General features: G+C 49.4%; 5 protein-coding genes across 5 annotated transcripts; 3 read left to right on the forward strand and 2 right to left on the reverse strand.

Moving 5' to 3' along the window:
* Window positions 1-142: 142 nt before the first annotated feature.
* Window positions 143-1,054, forward strand: F5Y00DRAFT_270506 (kinase-like domain-containing protein; the record flags this gene model as incomplete). Its single annotated transcript, XM_048012627.1, has 2 exons — window positions 143-524; window positions 582-1,054. The coding sequence occupies 2 exons, from the start codon at window positions 143-145 to the stop codon at window positions 1,052-1,054; spliced, it is 855 nt and encodes a 284-aa protein (XP_047864013.1).
* Window positions 1,055-1,369: 315 nt separating this feature from the next.
* F5Y00DRAFT_97839 (Spc98 family-domain-containing protein) lies at window positions 1,370-4,793 on the forward strand. The gene is made up of 3 exons (XM_048014407.1): window positions 1,370-1,926; window positions 2,012-3,963; window positions 4,025-4,793. Exons 1-3 carry the CDS (start codon window positions 1,533-1,535, stop codon window positions 4,436-4,438), a joined length of 2,760 nt encoding a protein of 919 aa, XP_047864014.1. The 5' UTR covers window positions 1,370-1,532; the 3' UTR covers window positions 4,439-4,793.
* Window positions 4,794-5,010: 217 nt separating this feature from the next.
* F5Y00DRAFT_262985 (GatB/YqeY domain-containing protein) lies at window positions 5,011-5,816 on the reverse strand (the record flags this gene model as incomplete). Its single annotated transcript, XM_048011467.1, has 2 exons — window positions 5,011-5,480; window positions 5,615-5,816. 2 exons carry the CDS (start codon window positions 5,814-5,816, stop codon window positions 5,011-5,013), a joined length of 672 nt encoding a protein of 223 aa, XP_047864015.1.
* An 8,246-nt stretch (window positions 5,817-14,062) lies between these two features.
* On the forward strand, window positions 14,063-14,744 carry F5Y00DRAFT_97878 (uncharacterized protein). The gene has a single exon (XM_048014408.1). The coding sequence runs from the start codon at window positions 14,229-14,231 to the stop codon at window positions 14,673-14,675; it is 447 nt and encodes a 148-aa protein (XP_047864016.1). The 5' UTR covers window positions 14,063-14,228; the 3' UTR covers window positions 14,676-14,744.
* An 880-nt stretch (window positions 14,745-15,624) lies between these two features.
* Window positions 15,625-19,082, reverse strand: F5Y00DRAFT_239731 (phosphatidylinositol 3 and 4-kinase-domain-containing protein). Its single transcript, XM_048008129.1, has 3 exons — window positions 17,990-19,082; window positions 17,119-17,910; window positions 15,625-17,064 (listed from the first exon to the last, which is right to left on the reverse strand). The coding sequence occupies exons 1-3, from the start codon at window positions 18,649-18,651 to the stop codon at window positions 16,221-16,223; spliced, it is 2,298 nt and encodes a 765-aa protein (XP_047864017.1). The 5' UTR covers window positions 18,652-19,082; the 3' UTR covers window positions 15,625-16,220.
* Between the last annotated feature and the right edge of the window lie 215 nt (window positions 19,083-19,297).

Below are 19,297 nucleotides of genomic sequence, written 5' to 3' on the forward strand. Positions count from 1 at the left end.
TAAACCGTCTATGGGTACCGTATAGCGGTTACACTTCATACTTTTTAGCTCGAAAGGTGTTTATTTAAATCTCAGAATACCAGATGAAGACTTCCTTCAGAATTCTCTACTTTAATCTCGATTAGAAGAGCGATTTTACACTATGGCATACCTTGCTGATACCACCTTTGCTGGTTGGCCAACAGTTCGATATGCCGAACTGGTTACATTAGACCAATTCACGCCTAGAGTTCACCTTGTGCAGCTGGCTAGCAGCCCTGAAACCAGACTTGTTGTTAAATATATTTCTAGGGATATGGCCAAGGGAAATATATGGAAGGAGATGAACATTTTGAAGACGCAGCAGCTTCATCCTTCTATACTTCCTGTCGATCGTCTTATATTAGACAACAACAATATCATTGTTGGGATGGGAATTAAATTCGTCCCCGGTGGTAATCTTAATAACAATAAAGACCGAACCTTCAAGTTGAAGTGGCTCAAGCAGCTTACGGAAACTCTAGATTTTCTTCACTTCAAGCAAGGTAAAACTCTGCCGTAACGAGGCGGTCTTTAGTCCACGGCCATTAACGTAGCTCTAGGCATCGTTCACGGCGATATCCATATGGGTAATATACTGATCGACGAAGCCGCTGACAGACTTGTCCTGTGCGACTTCAGTATGGTCAAAGAGGCTACGGAGCAAAACCTGATGGATGAATTTTGGAGTGTTATGTGGACTCTCTACGAGCTGATCACACTTGACTTCAAAGCCGAGGAGGAACAAGTCCAGAATTCACAACGCGAGAATGGCGTGTATAGTTTGAATACCGAATCCATAGAGGGGTTGCCTAGCTGGCCTGTAAAAGGAAAACTAGATTGTGACGCAGAAACATTCCGAAGCTATCTTCAGGAATGGATTAAGAAGCGCAGGGAAAATCTGCGGTCTGTTCAGGCAAGAAAACCTGAAGTTAGGGTCAACATTTCAGAGAAGGGGAGGATTCAGTGGGCAGGACCAATACATGGATGCCCAGGGGCTCAGAGCAGAACTGTACGAATGAATTATCAACATTGATGATTACGTGTAGGATTTACAGCTTCTATACTTCGTATATACGGTCGATGAGGTGGGTTATACCAACCAAAGGATATAATAGTAATTGAGGTCGTCCACGAAAAAGAAAAAAAAGAAAAAGAAAAGAAAGCTACGCATTTTAATTAGAGAGCAATTACCATGTGAATGGAACCTTGTTGTTTAAATATATGCTGTAGGTATATGTAGGTATCCGTAGATACGAAGTACCTATATACGTAATATATGTAATATATGAATATTATCATCCCTTATTGGTGGTTGAACGCGCTTGCCCTGTTACCCAAAGGTTTCGACGCGACCTGCCATCAACCAATTATCGATAAGACTCAATGGACACAAGCTTAAACCTCCCACCCAAGGTTACCCTGGATAAAGTACCCAAACAAATACAACAACATTAGTCGACCACTCATGATATCGCAGCAAGAGGCATTCCCAATGTCGCCTTATAGTGACAATGTCTTCGAGAGTTTCCAACTACTCAGAGAGGCGCACAAATGGCACTAGCGATAATGATAGCAACCCGCGACCCCGCGCAAGTGCTCATGCGTCAAGAGCTTCTCAATCTCAACACGATCAACGAAGCACTCGTTCTCCTCAGACCGCCAATATCAACCCCGCTCATAAGCGTAGCGCCTCGGGCAATCCACGACCAGCCAGCAGGACTGCCGAAGAACGAAGGACCGAGCGCACCACAGTAACTACCAAAGAAAAGCTGATCTCGAGGACGAAGAGCCCCGAAAGACGGTCTAGGGATGCGCCTCCGCCAGAAAAACGGAAGTCAAAAGAGGTACCCAAGCCTCGCCAGTCAGACACGAAGTCGAGGGATTCAAAGCCTGATGCGCCGCCTAGTATGTCTCAGATTAACGAGATTTCACCTCGGGGGAACTTGGAACTTGAAACTTGGAGTTTGGACTAATTTCTTTTGACTACTAGCATCATGGGAACCCGTAGCTAATCTAACGCCGCATACATCTGCGCCCCTTGCGATACGTGTGTCCATACCTCCTTCGGCATCAGAAGCGCCACTCTCGCTACAACCGCAGCCTCTACACGAACTATCCTTAGAGGCCCAAGAGGCCGCTATAATCGAGGATTTATTATTTGTTTTCATGGGCTACGAAGGGCAATATGTTCGCTATGCTTATTCGTACGACCCTAACGAGGAGAGGGACAGACTAGCTGGACCGGAATTTAAGATACTTCCCGGTCTCGATCCTAGTCTTCAAGACCTAACTCTATCAATGCTCAAAATGGCTACTTACTACTCGGCCCTTGAGACATTTGTCGACGTGCAGAGCAGGGAGGAATTTGGGGCTGTCAACCATGCCCTATGTGCTGCGATTAGAAAGTCCTTACACGACTATCTGATAATGGTTGCGCAGCTGGAAACCCAGTTCTTGACCAACGATACTTTCACTTTGCATCTCCTCAACGTCCATACACTCCCTACAAGTCACATGATGTTCCAGCTCTATTCATTAGCTCACGAATTTCTCAAGAGGAACGCGCTTTTGGATGACGAGAGCTCAGAGGACTCAGACCCTGACGATATTGAAAATATCCTAGAAAATCTGAAGCGGGGCGGCGAACTTGTACCGGGAAATATGACCGGAAAGAAGGTTTGTAAGGGCGGCGTGGTTATAGGTCTAATTACTAAGAGATTGGAAACCATGTCTGGAGACCCTGCTGCCAGATCATTACTCACATCCTTGCTACGCGATGCTAGCCGGCCGTATATGGCGATGTTGAACGAGTGGTTACATCATGGCGAAATCAGAGACCCGCATTCCGAATTCCTTATTAAGGAGCAGAAGAGTATTAGACGCGACAGGTTAGAGCAGGATTACACCGACGATTATTGGGAAAGACGATATACCGTCCGAGAGCATGACATACCTCCACAGTTAGTAGCCGTCAAGGAAAAGGTCCTGTTGGCAGGGAAGTATCTCAACGTCGTGCGGGAATGCGGCGGAGTCGACGTTAGTAAAGTCGCCCAAGATGTTCCCACGTCCTTCGACGATCCGCGCTTCCTCGACAATGTCAATAACGCTTATGCTCACGCCAATGAATCGCTTATGAAGTTACTCCTCACTACCCATGCTCTTCCCGCTAGGCTGCAGTCACTAAAGCATTACTTCTTCCTCGACCCGTCTGATTATTTTACCTATTTTATGGAACTCAGCGCATCAGAACTGCGAAAGCCGGTCAAGTCTGTCAATGTCGTCAAGCTGCAGTCTCTCCTTGATCTCGTTCTACGGCAGCCTGGAAGTATTGTGTCTATGGACCCATTTAAAGAAGATGTACATGTCGAAGTGAACGAGGTCGGCCTGATAAAGATGTTGCAACGCGTCGTAAATATCACAGGTATTGAGCAAGGGGAGGCGCTACAGCCTCTAAGCAACCAGCCTATCGAAAACGATAAGAATGCAGTCGGCTTCACCTCGCTGCAGCTCGACTATACAGTACCGTTCCCCGTATCGTTGGTCATTAGCCGGAAGACGGTATGGCGTTACCAAGCGCTATTCCGTTATCTTCTGTCGTTGAGATATCTAGAGTCACAGCTGGCGACTACATGGCAAACGCATAATACAGGGGTTGTTTGGTGCCACAAGTCGTCCATAAGACGGATCGAAATTTGGAAGAGGCGAGTGTGGACCCTGAGGGCGCGAATGGTGGTTTTTGTCCAACAACTACTCTACTTTTGCACTCTGGAGGTCATTGAGCCCAACTGGCAGTCTCTGATGTCAAGACTCAAAGCCAAGGATGGAAGTATAGATGGGTCGGGCAAGCCGGACCGGACTGTGGACGAATTGATGCAGGATCATGTGGATTTCTTGGACACTTGCCTGAAGGGTTGCATGCTAACCAACGGCAAGCTAATTCGAGTAAGTGGCTACAAATTATCGCGGCTACCGCGTCTCCGCTCACATGCTCACATATTTCCAGATCCATTCGAAACTAATGCAGACTTGCACCGTATTCGCTGCCCATATGAATTGGCTGTCGCGCGAGCTTGAAAAGTCTGATCCGGATTTGTTCGGCCCTATAAAACCACCCAATATGACCGACAAGGAGTGGAAACGATTCCAGGCTATAAAGTCTCAAAAGTCGCATGGCGACAGCGGGTCAAACAGCCATCTCCAGGATGAGGAGACCCGGGTCAACAACCTATTTGAGATCATCAGAAACTGGGAGAAGAACTTCAGCCGGCATTTGCAAATCTTGCTAGACGCCCTAAACCATTACGCGGCTACAGAAACCGTGGTTCTGCTAAGCTTGTGCGCGAGACTAGCAACTGCTAACCAAGGAACTGATTTCTCGGGTCCCCGTAACGAGGAGGACGCTGCAGCAGCAGCATAAGTGTCCCATGTCAATAATAAAGCTTCCGACACGATGCATCGGCGCGGCCAGGATATCTCACGGATTGAGAGTTATGACAGGCGTTTAGGCGAGACGAAAATAGTTGGCGTAAGGCATAGCTGTGGGCTACGCAGTGAGGAGATATAGATACCTTGGAATTATGAATTAATTAATTAGTACTCCAAATATACATGAACCCCTAGCCCCTCTTTCGCTGGGACTTGGGACTTGGGACTTGGGTCCAGTTCTCCGACCAAGCAAATGACTTCCTAACCTTTCCGCTGTTCTCGGCCACGCGTTTATCTCCTCACATTATAATGGTATCATTATGTGAAGATCCAACCGCGAGGTAAGCTTACAAGTATTTTATTTTATTGAGTGAGGATGTGATTTTAAACCCAGCAGGAATTTTATGCGCCGGTTTGATGCAATGCAATCGTAGCCGCATTCCTCACCATATGGTATATAGTACAGACATTTATTTTATACACATATCTCATGCCCCTCTCTGTTTTCCTTCTCCCTTACCTATTAGGTAGTGCCAAGAGGGCTAGACTACTTGTACATACGCATCAATTGGCGCCCTTCAGCTCCTTCACGATCTTGGCCAGCTGGGCCTTGTCGACGTTCTTGCCGGCGAGGGGCCCGTCGGGAGCCAAGAGGGTCTTCATGACGACGCCGAAGGGAGGGGAGGAGGTATCGCCGGCGGTGGTGGGGGGCACGGAGGCGGCGGCCTCGCTGGTCATGGCGGTGAGGACGCCGGCGACGACGGTGCGCAGCTCGGCCTCGGAGATCTCCTCGAAGCCGCTCGCGGCGACGTACTCGCCGAGAATGGCGACCTGCAAGCGCTCCTGGTCGACGAGGTCCTGGCGGCCGGCGGCTTGGAACTCGGCGGCGGCGTCGTCGGAGGCGCGCTGGGACTTGCGCAGCAGCGCGACTAGCTGGGCGTCGGTGGTTATGGGGGATGCGGTCTTGGAGGCGTTGAGGACGGCGGAGAGGACGGAGCGGATGGCGGTTAGGCGGGGGGCGTCTTTGGCGCGCACTGGGGGGGTAGGTAAGTCGGTTAGCTATTTTTCTTCGTTTCTTTTTCTTTTCTTTTTTTTCTTCTTTTTTTTGTGTGTTTTTTGTCTAGTTAAAGTAGCCAAACGGAACTTCGCGGGAATAGGGTTGACGCACTCGCTGTCTTTAGATCGCCTTTAATCTTTTGTAATAGGGGCGGCGGCGGCGGCGCCTCTTCGCTCGAGTAGAACCGTGCGCTGCATCTGCGGCTCAGGAACCCGGACGTCGTGGGGGTGGTTGTAGAGGGGTATGCGATGCGTGTCGTCCGTAGTGGTAATAGTCGGTCCGCGACGCGGTTAAAAGGTCGTAGGGACGCCATGGTTGGAGTCTTGATTTTCGGTGGGCTTGATTAATTAATTATGGTTTGGGTCCGGGGATAATTATATTCAGGGGAGATTGGATGATGTCGAACCAATCGAGTTTGTAGTTCGGTACGGTGAAAGTTCCAGTTCCCGGTCGGTCAGGCTTTTTACCTTACCTTACCTTGGGTTAGGTACCTATCGTCCAAGCGTAAGGTGGCCGGTGATATGTGATATCACGATCGTCACTGGCCGGTGAGAAAGCTGTGGGCAAAGGCTGAGGAAGCTAGGTATGTATTGTATATTGTATGTGCGATTCTGCGAAAATAGAACATAGCTGACCTCAAAAATTGAATTGAGCTTAGGGGTCGGCTCCCATTGGTTCCCGCTGTTCCCGCTATGCACGGCCTAGCCCAATGAATGTCCTATAAGCTTAAAGTCTCTTTAGGTCCATAATCGCATTATAGAATATCTAACTAAAAAGCTTTAAAGCTTTGCCTGCCGGCGGAAGGATTTGCTGCTTGTTGAGTTCCAGGTTGTTGAGTTAGGCTATACTATGACTACGTATGATATGTATGTATTTCTCATAAATATCAAATATTGGGAAACGGGATTTCGTAGGATACATGGCCTGATAGGACGTCATTTACGACCCATGCTTCCCCATACCGAGTATGGTTGCTTCCATTAGTTGGTCGACGGTCGGGTTATTTTCATATGCTAAGCTTCACACCCGAGGCGTACCAGGCACACCAGGCACACACCAATGACTCTCAAAAGCCCTCGCCAACGTTTCAAGGAGATATTGCCTGCATCATATTAGATAGAAAGGGATCTAGGAAATATCACCTGACAGATAATGGCAGCGAGATGCTCTACCGGGTAGCAAGGGTCGGGATGGGAGTCTACATCCGCGGTAAGGCCCACTACCATCACGTACAGCCCAACGGTTTTGTCCTTGGCCGCCACTTCGTTACACAGTCACATAATCAATCACAATTAACAGCCGGAGCAAAGGGCTCGTAATAGAGTAACACACGCGGAAAGCTACCCGTGCGGTTGAATAGAGGTAATCTATATTTCAACCGAGATGATAATTTTCAGCGATTGGTCCGGCTGGTTATATAATCTTACAACTTACAAGGGGAGGGAGGAGACGGAGGAGGCTGTCTCACTCTCTGTCTTGTCACTCGCGGTTGTAACGTCGTGGATGGTGGCCACGCTGCTGCCCTCCGAATAACAAGCAGTGGACAAGGCCCGGGTAGGGTAGCCCTCAGCAGTCTAGAACTAGAAGCTGGACGGCGTTTAAGAATTTTGGAAACAAAAATAGGACCGGGGGTTGGCCCACTGGCAAGTTGGTCCGCCCGCTACTAGGAGGCCGGGAATGCGGGCGGAATGAGCGATCAAAGGGAGATGCCGTGACAGCGGCTCTAACCGCCCGTGCCTGCTTAAGTAGATACTCGAACGGGGCGTATTTCTCGATGTTAGCCAGTAAGATTGGCTTTTACCTTTTACGTGTGTGTATGTGTATATGTGTATATGTGCGTGGTGCGTGTTACATACGCATCCCATCAATGTACCTTTTTATAAATTATACTTTTATACTTTACATGTGTCATGTGTATACCCTAGAGTACATAGGTGTGTGTATGGAATACGTACGAAAGCAATATGTATCATGTTGGGCAGGAGGTACCCTATGGGTATTTTCTCTTTTCTCGATTGGGTTGAGACACACGACACGACCCGACTAGTTGGACCCGAGACTCTGGTAGAAGGAGCAAAGGGGATCCCTTGATTTGCTGCTTCCCTTTTGGCTGCAAACCTTAAGCTGACCTCATGTCCTGCCTTCCAATTCCCTCTCTCTCCACTCGCCCCTCTCCGTCTTCGCTGTCTTGTTTCCCATAAAGTTCTGTGTGTATAATCCAATATATCACATCACCCATCACCCATCACCCGTCACCCTCCCGAACATCATTCAAAGCCCATGCCGGTAAATCTTGTATCAACGTATATTCTATAAATGCAGTCATGTCCTTATGTCCTTATCTGCTGATTGCCCAACAACGTACAATGTGCGAAGCCTCGAAGCCTGGTCCTTTTCTCCCAGAGGCAGGTGGATGACGACCTGACAACCTGTAGCAGCCCCTACTGACATCCCACTGACATCCTACACAATCAAGCCCCCACCCCCTTTCTCCCAAGATGAACGACCGAAGCAAGCGATACGATGTTGACCCGATTAGTCTAACCTGCGTCTGCTTTGACCCGCCGTATACCTTGCCTCTCCACCGCAGGACCGCAGCAAGGTTTCCTTCCGGGAGAACCGCCAAAACTAGTTCCCGCCGAACCTCAGCGCCTCGGCTTTCTACCCACGCATACGTATCTTGAATAGCAATTTATTAGCCTTCCGTCAAGTTCGACATTCGTTAGGATTCTGAAATAGGGATAACTCACAACCGAAAATATGGCTATTATTCCACAATGCTTATCAGCATCATCCACGATCCGTTTTGTACATTTGGGACATTTGGGTTGAGGAGTTAGGTCAGGGCCTTACCTTGAGTGCAGGGTTACTAGCTTCTGCCCTCGCCTGTGCCACCAAGACGTGAAATTCCGTAATAGTCATGCTGCGAAATGTCAACAATTCTGTATGCAGCCGGCGCATTCTTGAACAAATCGGTATTGAGCTTACTTGAGTAGCTCCGTGAACGGGTACAAGGCTAAAGACCCGAGCAGCAATCGGACGTTTTCTTGGTTGTGAACACCAATATCAAAGTCTCTCTGGCCTACGCGAAATGTTAGGATCTAATATCCAGAAAAACCAGACGGCACCATACTATCAGACCAGCCGCACATGGGTAGGGGGATCACTACCAAAACAAAAAATTAGCACATACTGCTTCATCAAGCTAGGGGCTAGACGTTGATTGAAGGGGGTCACTATTAAATTGAACCCGATGATCGGGCGCGGGTGGAATAAACCTAGGGGTAAATGAGCTTTCGGATACCTACTTCGCTCCTCGACATCGGTAAAGCCAGCTTGCCTCATCCAATGCGCAAGACGCCGTGGCGCCTCGACGTTTTTGAGCTGCGACATTGCTCGGCTGTATTTATCTGACCATTGGCGAAGTGCGTGACCTATTAGGAACCCCGTGATGAGCATACGCACGTCTCTCTATAGAGCTCGTCCCCCTTACCGTCTGTTAATGTACCATTGTCGGACTGTGCGTTGTAATCGATTTCAACCATTTGGCACCATCCACCTCGGCGCAGACACCGGAGGATATCACGCATGTATTCGGTCCATCGGTTACGGTCGATGCCTCCGGCTACAAGTCTGCTATTCACGAGGTCGAAATGATTGGAAGGAAACGAAAGCCTGCAAATATACTAGTTGAGATTTCCGTTCTGATAATCGAGCATTTCGGTTCTTACGGCATATTCAAGTTGTCGACATTAAGATAGAGGTTTTCAACACTCTCCTCGGGGTTATAATGATGGGGGCTCACGTCGATGCCAATGACCTAAACTCTCCAATGTTAGCTAACAGAGTCTAAAAATGATGAACATGTCTTTCCGCGAGCCGACTGTTAGCATCAAGCTCACCAAACCAATCTTCTTGCGGCTGAAACGCGCCGGCTGCAGCGGCTTTCTAGCTCTGGCCCATGGCTGAGGGGACGAATCCCCAACAGAAGCCTATCGCATCGCAAGAGGAGGTAGACGAGTTTTCCGCTCGAAGGCGTAGATGTTAGAAAAGACTCTGCCGAGGGGGTTTGGTCCCTGAGATTGGGAATCCGTGGAGTACGACCGATGCAAGAAACGACTCTATACGTGCCTCGCACCTAGGATTCTCCCAAGCCACTTGGAAAGCCCACATTCCCGTTCCGAAGCCACAGTCGAGTACTCGCCTTAGGGCACCCATAGGTGGGAAGATAGATCTCCCGTCGAATACCATGGCCAAGACGTCGTACTGTATGCGCAAACGAATGGTCTCATCCTGCGAGAGGTGCGTCGAAATCAGTTTGTGGGTCCGATTCGAAAAGGAGTCTTTGGCGTCTGCAGACCTCGTCAACAGGCACAAGATATATCCTGCGGTCCACTGAACAACGCTGGTATATTCTGTTGTGGTGGGTAAAAGTTTCGCGCACTTCGTCGGTGACCTCTTCGGTGTCGGCGTGCCTATTGGCGGTTTAGTGAGCAGAACACTTCTGCTAAGGCTTAGGGTATATCTACCCAGTCATTTTATAATAACGCTAATTCGGTTAAGGGGAACCAAGCAAAAGCAAAATATCTAGTTGAGGATACAGTGAGGCTGTCTTCCAGCTAACGGGCTATGTGTTCGAGATAATGTGTGGTCTGGATGAACAGCCATAGGCTCCCGAATGGCGGTTTTTATCCAGTCCGGCATGCTCGGTTTGGGGCTTCCAACACCATCAACGCTCACCACCCTCTCGACGAGGAGGCCGTCTGATCTCCTCTTCACTAGGTACATGGGGACCGTTAGTGGAAAGTGGTATATTGCAAGAATAATAAAGCTGTTTAGGCGTGTGTGGAGCCAATGGCCCGGTCAAACAACCACATTGGTCACACGTCCACAGCTTGCACCCCACGAGCTTTCTGCTGTTCGCCGATCCTAGGTACTACGGTTACTCCCTACGTATGCATCAGACCTTCCTGATCAAATCAGCTCAGATATAGACCATTGAAGCATATGGACAGGCATCTGAGTTCCCTAGGCCTGTTCCTCTCTCTCTCTACCACTCCATGACCCAATGCACCCGCACTAGTTCCCGTCTCTCTCTTGCATCGTCCATCGGAAAGAGAGACGTTGCTGCCCAAGCCTGCTTCTTTACTTGTTATTCTTGGCATATACTCCGCCCAATGGCTATTTGATTTGGGCGCTGCGGAGGTTCACATTGCATTGAATGACATATAGCGCAGAAACGGTCTTATATCTGGCTAGGTGGGATTAAGCAGCCACGTATGAGACTTAACGTATGCTTGTGATTGATCGTACCGGTTTGGTAGTCTCTCGGTACTCTAGTTAACTACCCTTTCTTTAAAGTTGCTGACAGTTCACTGTACTGTGCCTCGTGTTGCTCTCAGCAAGATCTGGTCAGTTAATGCGGCCGTAACCAAGGGTTTGGAATTTTGGACGGCTTTGTAGCCGCGTTCAGCGCGAAGAGCTTCTAAACGACCCTAGAGATTTGACAGCGGCAATAGGGGATAAGAATCAAGGGAGTCTTCGGCGAGCATGAAAACGGCTCCGCCTACGCATTTTTAGCCTGGTTTTAGAGGAACCAGCAGAATTCCATAGAGCTGTGGTTAAGGGAGTTCGGGGACCCAGCTCTCTGGACCGGCCGTGGCTTCATTTCCATGTGCCCCTATACGGAGTACACGCAGGATGACGGCTACACCAACGGGGTACTCATAACACTCGCAGGCCTTGGCTACGTCTTAGGATTCTTACAACCTACCTTGCCGCCAGACGTCCCAGAAAGCTAGATTTCAGAACCCCGGCGAACTACCACGGGCAAGACGCACGAAAGTCTTTGGTAAGCATGCCGGATGCAGCCTGAGTCAGAGAGAATATATTACTTGCCGATGACTTTTTAATCTACCTACTACGTATTACGGATGTGGTCAGTCATAGACGGATTTTACGTACATAGAGGGCCATCACGACGACAGGGATAAGGACCTCGAATGGCCTGCCTGGTTACAGTAACTTGTTCGCAAGGTGACTAGCCCAGATCATTTATGTCCACTTAGTATTAGTACATATGCGCGAGGGAGCAGGCTCACCCGGGTCCTGGGACGACGAGATTGGCGTGACGATCGCGGTGCCTACTATTACTTACAGCTCCTTATGTGCGACTACCCGGACGGTGAAGAGATTACGGAATTTCCTTCTTTTAGTATGGCTTCCTCACACCGCCACTATGGTCTGATGAAAACTAAGTTTAACAACCCGGCTAAGAATCAGCAACGGTGCTCGACCGTCAAATGGCCGTCTTCCCTAGTTTGTTTTTTGGTCTAGGACGACGTGCTGCAGGCGGCGTCTCTGGGACCGCCAGGGGATGTTTATTATGCCTCGCACCCATTTAATATGGGCTAAAGGATACCTAGCATCACAAGAGATCAGAACAAAGCGGGCCGTTGCAGTGGAGATAACATAGCATTAAGAGGGACGACGCTAGAAATTTGGGGGGGTGGCGGCGATCTCCAAGTGGCCGGTACGGCGGTACCAATACGCTTCTGGGCTGAAAAGTACAGTACAGTACCGGCCTCTGCCGCCGAGGGTTTGCCATTCAGCAGAACGAAAAGGGGACACTATCCTATACTGGCAACCGCTTCGACAACTAGAGTTCCTTGCTGATATACGTAGCAAGGCCATCTATGTTGAACTAGATATCTTAGCGGCTCGTAGCCGGCTTCACAAGCTGCAAAAAAAGCATACGAAAGCTAAGTCTAGTGAAAGTCGATATCCACGTTTCTGGTAAAAGCTCTTTACCGAGAAGAATGGCAGAGATCCATTCGTTGTTCGACGCTAGCAAGTTACCCCTGGTCTACAGGCAGGACTATGGTCGGGACCAGGCCCACACATGGTTAAAGCCTCTGTGCCCTCATACATACAGTACTACTCACGCACGCAATTTTTCCTTGCTGCTGGGACGGCGCCCGCCCCTCTGGATCACATTCTTCATGCTTCGCGACGGGTCTTCATGTAAGCCCCGGTTGAAGTCGGCATTTCCGGGATTTCGGTTTAAGTTTTGGCTCCTTGCAAACCTGCGGATCTCGATTATAGCCTCGTTGAAGCATCTCAACATCTCACAGTCTAATCTGTACCTGTCCTTCACCGTCGTTAATCCCTTCGTCATCATCGCAATCATGTGTCTTACTCTAGTGAGCCATGCATTAGCGTGTACCAGAGTATCGGGTCAGACATTACAGGCGTGATCGTATCCGGATCTAAAAGAGAAAAATAGCGGAAAGAAAGCGCTTCGACGACTAATTTGGGCCAGCCTCACTCTCCGCTACGATGATCGCCAATGGTAAACCTTGCTTATTATTACCCTGCGAATCTGCCAATACTCGATAGCCGTGGCTATGTACCGTCCTCTCGGCTGCTACATACTCTGTTTGTAGAGAGAATAGCCCTCGTAAGCAAGGATACCGTAGTAGTGTAGCTAGCGGGCACGGTACAGTACGCAAGCGCAAGCGATCTCCATCACGTGCGAATTGGGAGGGTTGCAGATGAGTTTGGGATTGAATATACATGGCCTTTGTACCACCAGCCCGAAGGGCTGGATCTATTTCCCGGAGGAGCTTGGCTGGCCTACCAACGCTAGAAATAGAGGGGTCGGTAAGAAACAGGGTGTTACCCTGCGGGAAAGTCTACGTACAGTACTTTACGCCTGGTTAGCTGGTTAGGAACCCCTTTGAGGCTAGATTGGCTTGCAGTTCTCCCGTCCATGCGCTACCCCTTGATTGGTAGGGTTAATCCAAGCCAAGACGTCTTTTCAATTCCCAGCGCTCCTTTCGGGTGCGGCAGCATGCAGACGCGAGGCGATGGTGCCTTACCGCCTACGCGGGAACGCCTTACATGTCCGTTGCGACTTTGGAGTCAATGCTTGGGAGCCCGGAGCGTTGAAACTGTAACGAGGCTTCTTACCCAGCAGGCTGGTAAGTCGATCTCATGGGTAGCCTGACGACATTTCCGCGGGACCGGTTTGAGGATCTATCTCGCCTCTTGTCGTCTGATAGACAGATAGGTAGATCAGATAGATGTCTTCCCCACGGAGAAGCGAGGCGAAACAAAACGCAACCTCGCTCACCATTCGGTGTGCCGTCTACTCGGGTCACTCTGGATCAGCTTTTCGATATTGCTACATAGTTTCAATAATTTATTTTCTGGTCTCGCCGCCCTCGCCGCCGCTCGGTTACAATGACGTACATCTGGAGGCCTCTGACGATGGTAGATTCAAGCATCTGCCGAGGCAGCGCGGCATGCTACCCTCCCCTCCAAACCCATCACCCAGCATACGGCGGCATAGCATGCAGGCTGTCCCGTACCGCGACGTAGGATATTGCTAGTATATCCAAGACATGGGTTCCTGATACGCGGAGTAAAGTCCATGAAGGTCGACCTGATAGGTACGTCAATAGGGTGGCAAGGCAGAGTAGTAGTCCCGGGCATGCAAACATGCAACGTGAGCTGTTCTTGAGCCCCCAAAGCCGCGCCATCATTCTGATACGTCAAGTTTATTTTTAATTCTCGTCTCTTTTTTTGGATTATTTTTTTCTCTCCCTTTCCATCTTGACATTCACGCCCCCTCATCTCCACACCCTCTCCTTTCGGCTTCTGCTTCGGTGTATCAAGGAGACGCTACTGGACCTTGTCAGCTGTTTCGACGTAGGTAAGGCGCATGGAAGTAACGCGAATGGAGGAAATAAGAGGGGAAAGGGGTCAGAGAATGGGAAAAGGGCAGAGAGAGGGTTATGTTATGTATGGGAACGTGGTACGCGACACCCCTGGATTTGGAATGGATTTAGAAGACCGTCTGCGGCATAGGCAGGCGAGGCAAGGCAAGGCGAGCGAACAGGGTCAAGGTAGGTGGTCCCGACGGCAGCGTCCTTCGGGCAGACCCCCAATCGCGGGCCGTCCGGGGTCTCGGTCGGGGGGGTCAAGTGTGGGTTTGACATGGTTTTTTTCTTTGGCTTTTTCTGCTTTGCTGGGTCTTTGGGTCTTTGCCGGGTTTGTCTGGCTAGGGGTCTGTATTGTACAGATACGCTGGGATGTGACAGGTCACATATCATATTTCCTTTTTTTTCCTTTCCCCTTCTTTTTTCCCCCCCTTCCACCTATTCCCTGAACCCTGACACGCTGTCCCTCTCTCTCGGAACCGTATTTTCTCTCAACCGTTTTAATTTATTATTATGGGGGGTTTCTCTTCAACATTATTGTTGTTTTTTTTCTTCAGTCACTTGTGACTTGACCTTTTCTTTCTTTCTTAGTAAGCGGACAACAGCTCCTGATTATTATCGTCATTGCTGGGTATGATTTTTATTATTCGTATTATATCATCATCATTATCATCATTCTTACTTTCCTGGTCTCGTCTTTCTCCTCCTCTCCTGGCGTAGTCGCATGTAGTGACGATTGGGGAGACGGACATGTCGAGTTTCTAGAATACTACTTTCTGGTCATTGGTTCCCGAGCCCTGGTAAGCCAGAGTGCCGACCCGCCCCAACCGTCCCAGCCGCGCGTGTTGGGTTTCTGGGACTCGCTCCTGGACGGCATGGCATGGCATAGCATTACACTACCTAGTATAGCGTGGCAGCGTGGATATTAGTATTGGCAAGGGTATGGCATGGTTAGACGACTCCACCGGTAAAGATTTCTTCAATGCTGGATGTACATACATACATACCCACCTTGGTATGTACAGTTACCAAGTACAATACCTTGGTAGGTAGCTCAGCTCAGCTCACGGACCAGGAAATCAAATCGTCCTCCCCTAGTGAGGTATGTACCTACCTAGGTACCTAGGTATGTACATTGAAACTGGGCGGCAGGGTGGGTACGTACATCGTACATATATCTACGATTGTTCGAGTGCGAATTCCCGCGTTAAGCCCGGCGCTGTTCCACTGTGTCGGTAACAGCTAAACTTCAGCGCATACACAATTTTGATATAAAAAAAAACATCGCGGAAACAAAAGCAATAGCGAATATCCCCAACATTCCCGTATATACATATGTACGCACCTGTAGTGGAAATGACACAAATATGTATGGTATGTACCTAATGTTAGGTATGTCTTACGATTTATATGTAGGCTCCATAGCGCGTAGAAGCTCTAGATTTCGTAGCCTGCCGTGCCGTGCTGTGCCGTGCTATGTATGCTATGCTAATGTCATGTTATGTTATGCTAAGCTGCGCTGTGCTCTGTGCTCTGTGCTCTGTGCTCTCTGTGCTCCTTGCTGTTGTACACACTTTGATGACCACTTGTGATGATGACCAATCCATGGCTGTTCCCCGTCTACCCATACATATAAGATCATGCAATTCAATCAATGCCCGTTTCGTACCCGTGCCCTCTCTGTCCATGCCACGATGAGACGCGCGCCCTTATTTCTTACTTCTTCCTTTTTTCTCTTTTCTTTTCCATTCCGTTCCGTTCCGCCGAGCCGTCGGGCAATAGCAAATACGAGAAACTTGCTTTGCTTTCTCTAGCAGGGTCGAATTGCTATTGTACATACATACTTACTGATGGACAGACACATATACGTAGGTAGGTATGTGCGTGTAGGTATGTGGGAACGAACAAACTAAACATGTGACCTTCTCTCTCCTCTCCTGTTCTCATTATCGTTTTGGATGTCGTTGGGTTAGGTTAGGTAGGTAGGCAAGCGCTTAGCACCAAGTGAAGACCGGATTCCTAGCCTTGACGGTCTCGAGCCGCTCCACGATCACTTTCCGCCTATTACCATCCATCGTTTCAGCCGCGGCGTACCCCAAATCTCCTTCCATGTCGTCCTCGTCGTAGGCATTTCCGTTGCCGTGGAGCTTCGCGGCGAGCGAGTTGCCATTGGTGCCCGTCGCAAAGGAGGACCGCCGTTCCTTGCGAGGTGTATACGTGTTCACCTGCGTGCGCGACGGACCCTGATAACTTGACCTCGGGGGACGCGATAGTTGCGGACGGGTACTTGATGACAAGGCGTCGAACGGGTTCTGGGGATCGGCTCGTTCTGGAGATTGCTCGTGGGAGCTCGCGAGTTCGAAACGCCCGGGATTCGGTAGCGGACTAGAGAACCCAAGTAGATCGTCAACGGTACTGGCAGGTGCTGATGAGTTGGCCGCGCCGATGTCCATTTCCTCCTCGATAGTGCTGTGGGCCTCGGGTTCGGCCCTACGACGCGCTTCGGACGATGTGGCGCGCATGGGCACGGCGACGGGGACTTCGACCAAGTCGTCCCAAACACATACCCTAGCGCGTCGTGTAAGTTCTAGCGGTCCATGGTCCGGGGTCTTCAGCGTTTCGACCACGTTCCAAGCCTGTCCCTTCATTACGGCCATCTGTCGGGAGAACATCTTCTCCTGAAAATCGGGGTCGATTTGGAAAACTTTTCGTAGTTCGAGCGAAGTCTGGCTCCACCATTGGGTAGAAGTGAGAAGAGGTAGGAAGTGATCCCGCGTTTTCTGCGAGAAAGGTCGCCCGATAAGATCAACGGGGAGGAAGAGCCAACCAAAGGGGAAACTATCAATGGTAAGTTTAGCTTCTTAGACAACGTGGGGAATGAAATTCAAGTACCTTCGCCATGCGTCCGGGTGTTTCCATGGCCATGATAATGAGTTGTCGATCGCTCCGAGCGAGATCTTAGGATCGGGGACCTTGCTCGTGCTTGTGCCCGTTGCATTCATAGGTTTTTGGGCTTTATAGGGGTTAGGACTCCTCGAGTTTCCCCTCGCTGGTAATTGAACAGGTCTTGCAGGTTGTTGTTCGTCGTCTTCTTCTCCTACATCCATGTTAAGTTGTGGAGGTTCGGAAGTAATCGAGACTGCTTGGGTTTCCCAATCAACTTTTACCATCCAGTTGTCGAGACCTCTATCCGTATTCCGCATGATGTAATCTAAGATGACAAGCTTTTCGAGCTCTTCCCGGAACGACTGCTTTAGCGACTCGGTCCACCTAAAGTTGCCGGGTCCAAGAGGTTGTTGTTCAGGGCCATTGCGTTCGTCTTCGCTCTCACTGTCGGCATCACGAGGTGCTCTACTAGACGGTCGACAATTTTCTGCCCATCTTCTTTGCTTATGTCGGTGAGTGTCGTTTGAGCGGAAGCTAGACCAATACTGGTCCGGCCAAGGGTTTTCCCTTAGGAAGACGTTGGCATCTTTAAACCCCTTAAGGAATACCTGAAAACTACCTGGCTTTGCTGGAAGAGGCTTCCCTTTCCTGTAAAAGCTCCGGCGGTCCCAATACGGATAGTGAAACGACTTGGATGATAGCCAAATAACATCGGTATAAGGGACTATGTGGGTGCGGAGTTGGCAATCAAGAACGTACGCTGCTGCCTCGCTCACGTACGAGAGATTGGGTATTAGACTGTAAATGAATTAGAATCTTGGTTATTTACTTTATATATATATATATATGTGTGTGTGTGTGTGTATTAGGTACTTACCATGCTCGGCCAAAACAACAAGGAAATAAATTTCGATGAATCCATTTGTTCCACTTGGGGTTTCCGGCAGCGTAGGGTTCTTCATCCTTGGGCTTGAACACACCAACAATCTTACCGTCGGTATTCCGCGCAAAATAACTCCCCGAGCTACCTTGGGTAATCAAACTCGGATGCATACCTTGGTCGATGGCGACTTGCACGCTCTCGACGATAGCTTCGAATTCGGCCTTGGACATGGCGGGCTCGGGCATGGTGGCAAGCGTCTCGGGGGTCGCGGGTCGGACACCTTGAGGGGGTTGAAAGACGCTGTAATGAATTTCGAGACGCTCCTCTTCACCTAAATTGTCCCTCCCCTTCCCCCTTTTGAACTTTGATGCGATTTCGTCGGCCCATCGTTCTAGACGAGCGTTGATAGCTTTGAGGTCGACACCCGAGTTGCTTCGCCTTCGCCTTGTTTGATATTTGAGTTTCGTGAGCCCCTTTGGCGACGTCATGCCCGAGTGAGGCCTCGGTTGTGCGAGGGGCGCATAGCGGGGAGCAGATTGAGGTTGAAGCGATGCGGAGCTCTGGGCTAAGGGATCATCTTCGGAATCGTCGTCGCTAAACTGATCAGCCTGGGCCAGGCGTTCGTAGCCGGTCGTAGCCGGGCGACTTGGAGGCATGGCTGGGCGGATGCTAGCAGATATGATGTATGTGTGATGTATGTGGATTAAGAGGGTCGGGTCTGTGATCTGGTCTGTGGTCTGTGGTCTGTGGTCTAGTCCCTTGGAAATTATCGCATTGTATTAATGAAAGATAAGGTCAAAATTGTATGTTAGGCTTGCTTTGGTCCTGCCCCTGATTTGTTCTCGTATCTAATTAATAAGGTAATAAGGTAACCAATACCTAACGTCGGTGGCTTTTCCAATTCCAACTATGGGGCTAAAGAATGGAAATAGTAACAAAGAGGGACTGTAAAAAATAACACAACGCCGCCAAGTATCTCGACGTGGAAGAAGAAGAAAAAAGGAAGGAAGATACGGTTCGATGTTAGCGTCGGTTGTATGAGGTATGTAAAGTTGAATGTTCTCCTAGCTGAAGATGTTGAAACACGTCACGTCAATAACTAAGAGGCGTATTCCATTCCCTAAAAGATCTAGGTAGGTACCTAGATATGTATGTACTAAACAGGTAAACCCCACAAGGGTGCATACGGAATACTCCATTACCTAATTGAAAAGCTTCGGAGTTGGGCACGACGTTAGCTTATTGGATGATTAATACAGAATATTGTTCAATATCTTTATAAGCAGTATGTATTCCGTACAT

The sequence above is a fragment of the Daldinia vernicosa genome, assembly GCF_022497035.1.
Source record: "Daldinia vernicosa strain CBS 139.73 unplaced genomic scaffold F5Y00scaffold_29, whole genome shotgun sequence".
Classification (NCBI taxonomy): Eukaryota; Fungi; Ascomycota; class Sordariomycetes; order Xylariales; family Hypoxylaceae; genus Daldinia; species Daldinia vernicosa.

Coding starts and splice junctions, on each gene's coding strand:
- F5Y00DRAFT_97839 (XM_048014407.1), top strand. CDS start 1,533: ATGTCTTCGAGAGTTTCCAACTACTCAGAGAGGCGCACAAATGGCACT. Junction 1,927..2,011: donor AAAGCCTGATGCGCCGCCTA/GTATGTCTCAGA, acceptor TTTGACTACTAG/CATCATGGGAACCCGTAGCT. Junction 3,964..4,024: donor CCAACGGCAAGCTAATTCGA/GTAAGTGGCTAC, acceptor ACATATTTCCAG/ATCCATTCGAAACTAATGCA.
- F5Y00DRAFT_97878 (XM_048014408.1), top strand. CDS start 14,229: ATGGAAGTAACGCGAATGGAGGAAATAAGAGGGGAAAGGGGTCAGAGA.
- F5Y00DRAFT_239731 (XM_048008129.1), bottom strand. CDS start 18,651: ATGCCTCCAAGTCGCCCGGCTACGACCGGCTACGAACGCCTGGCCCAG. Junction 17,911..17,989: donor TGTTGTTTTGGCCGAGCATG/GTAAGTACCTAA, acceptor ATTCATTTACAG/TCTAATACCCAATCTCTCGT. Junction 17,065..17,118: donor CACCCGGACGCATGGCGAAG/GTACTTGAATTT, acceptor TACCATTGATAG/TTTCCCCTTTGGTTGGCTCT.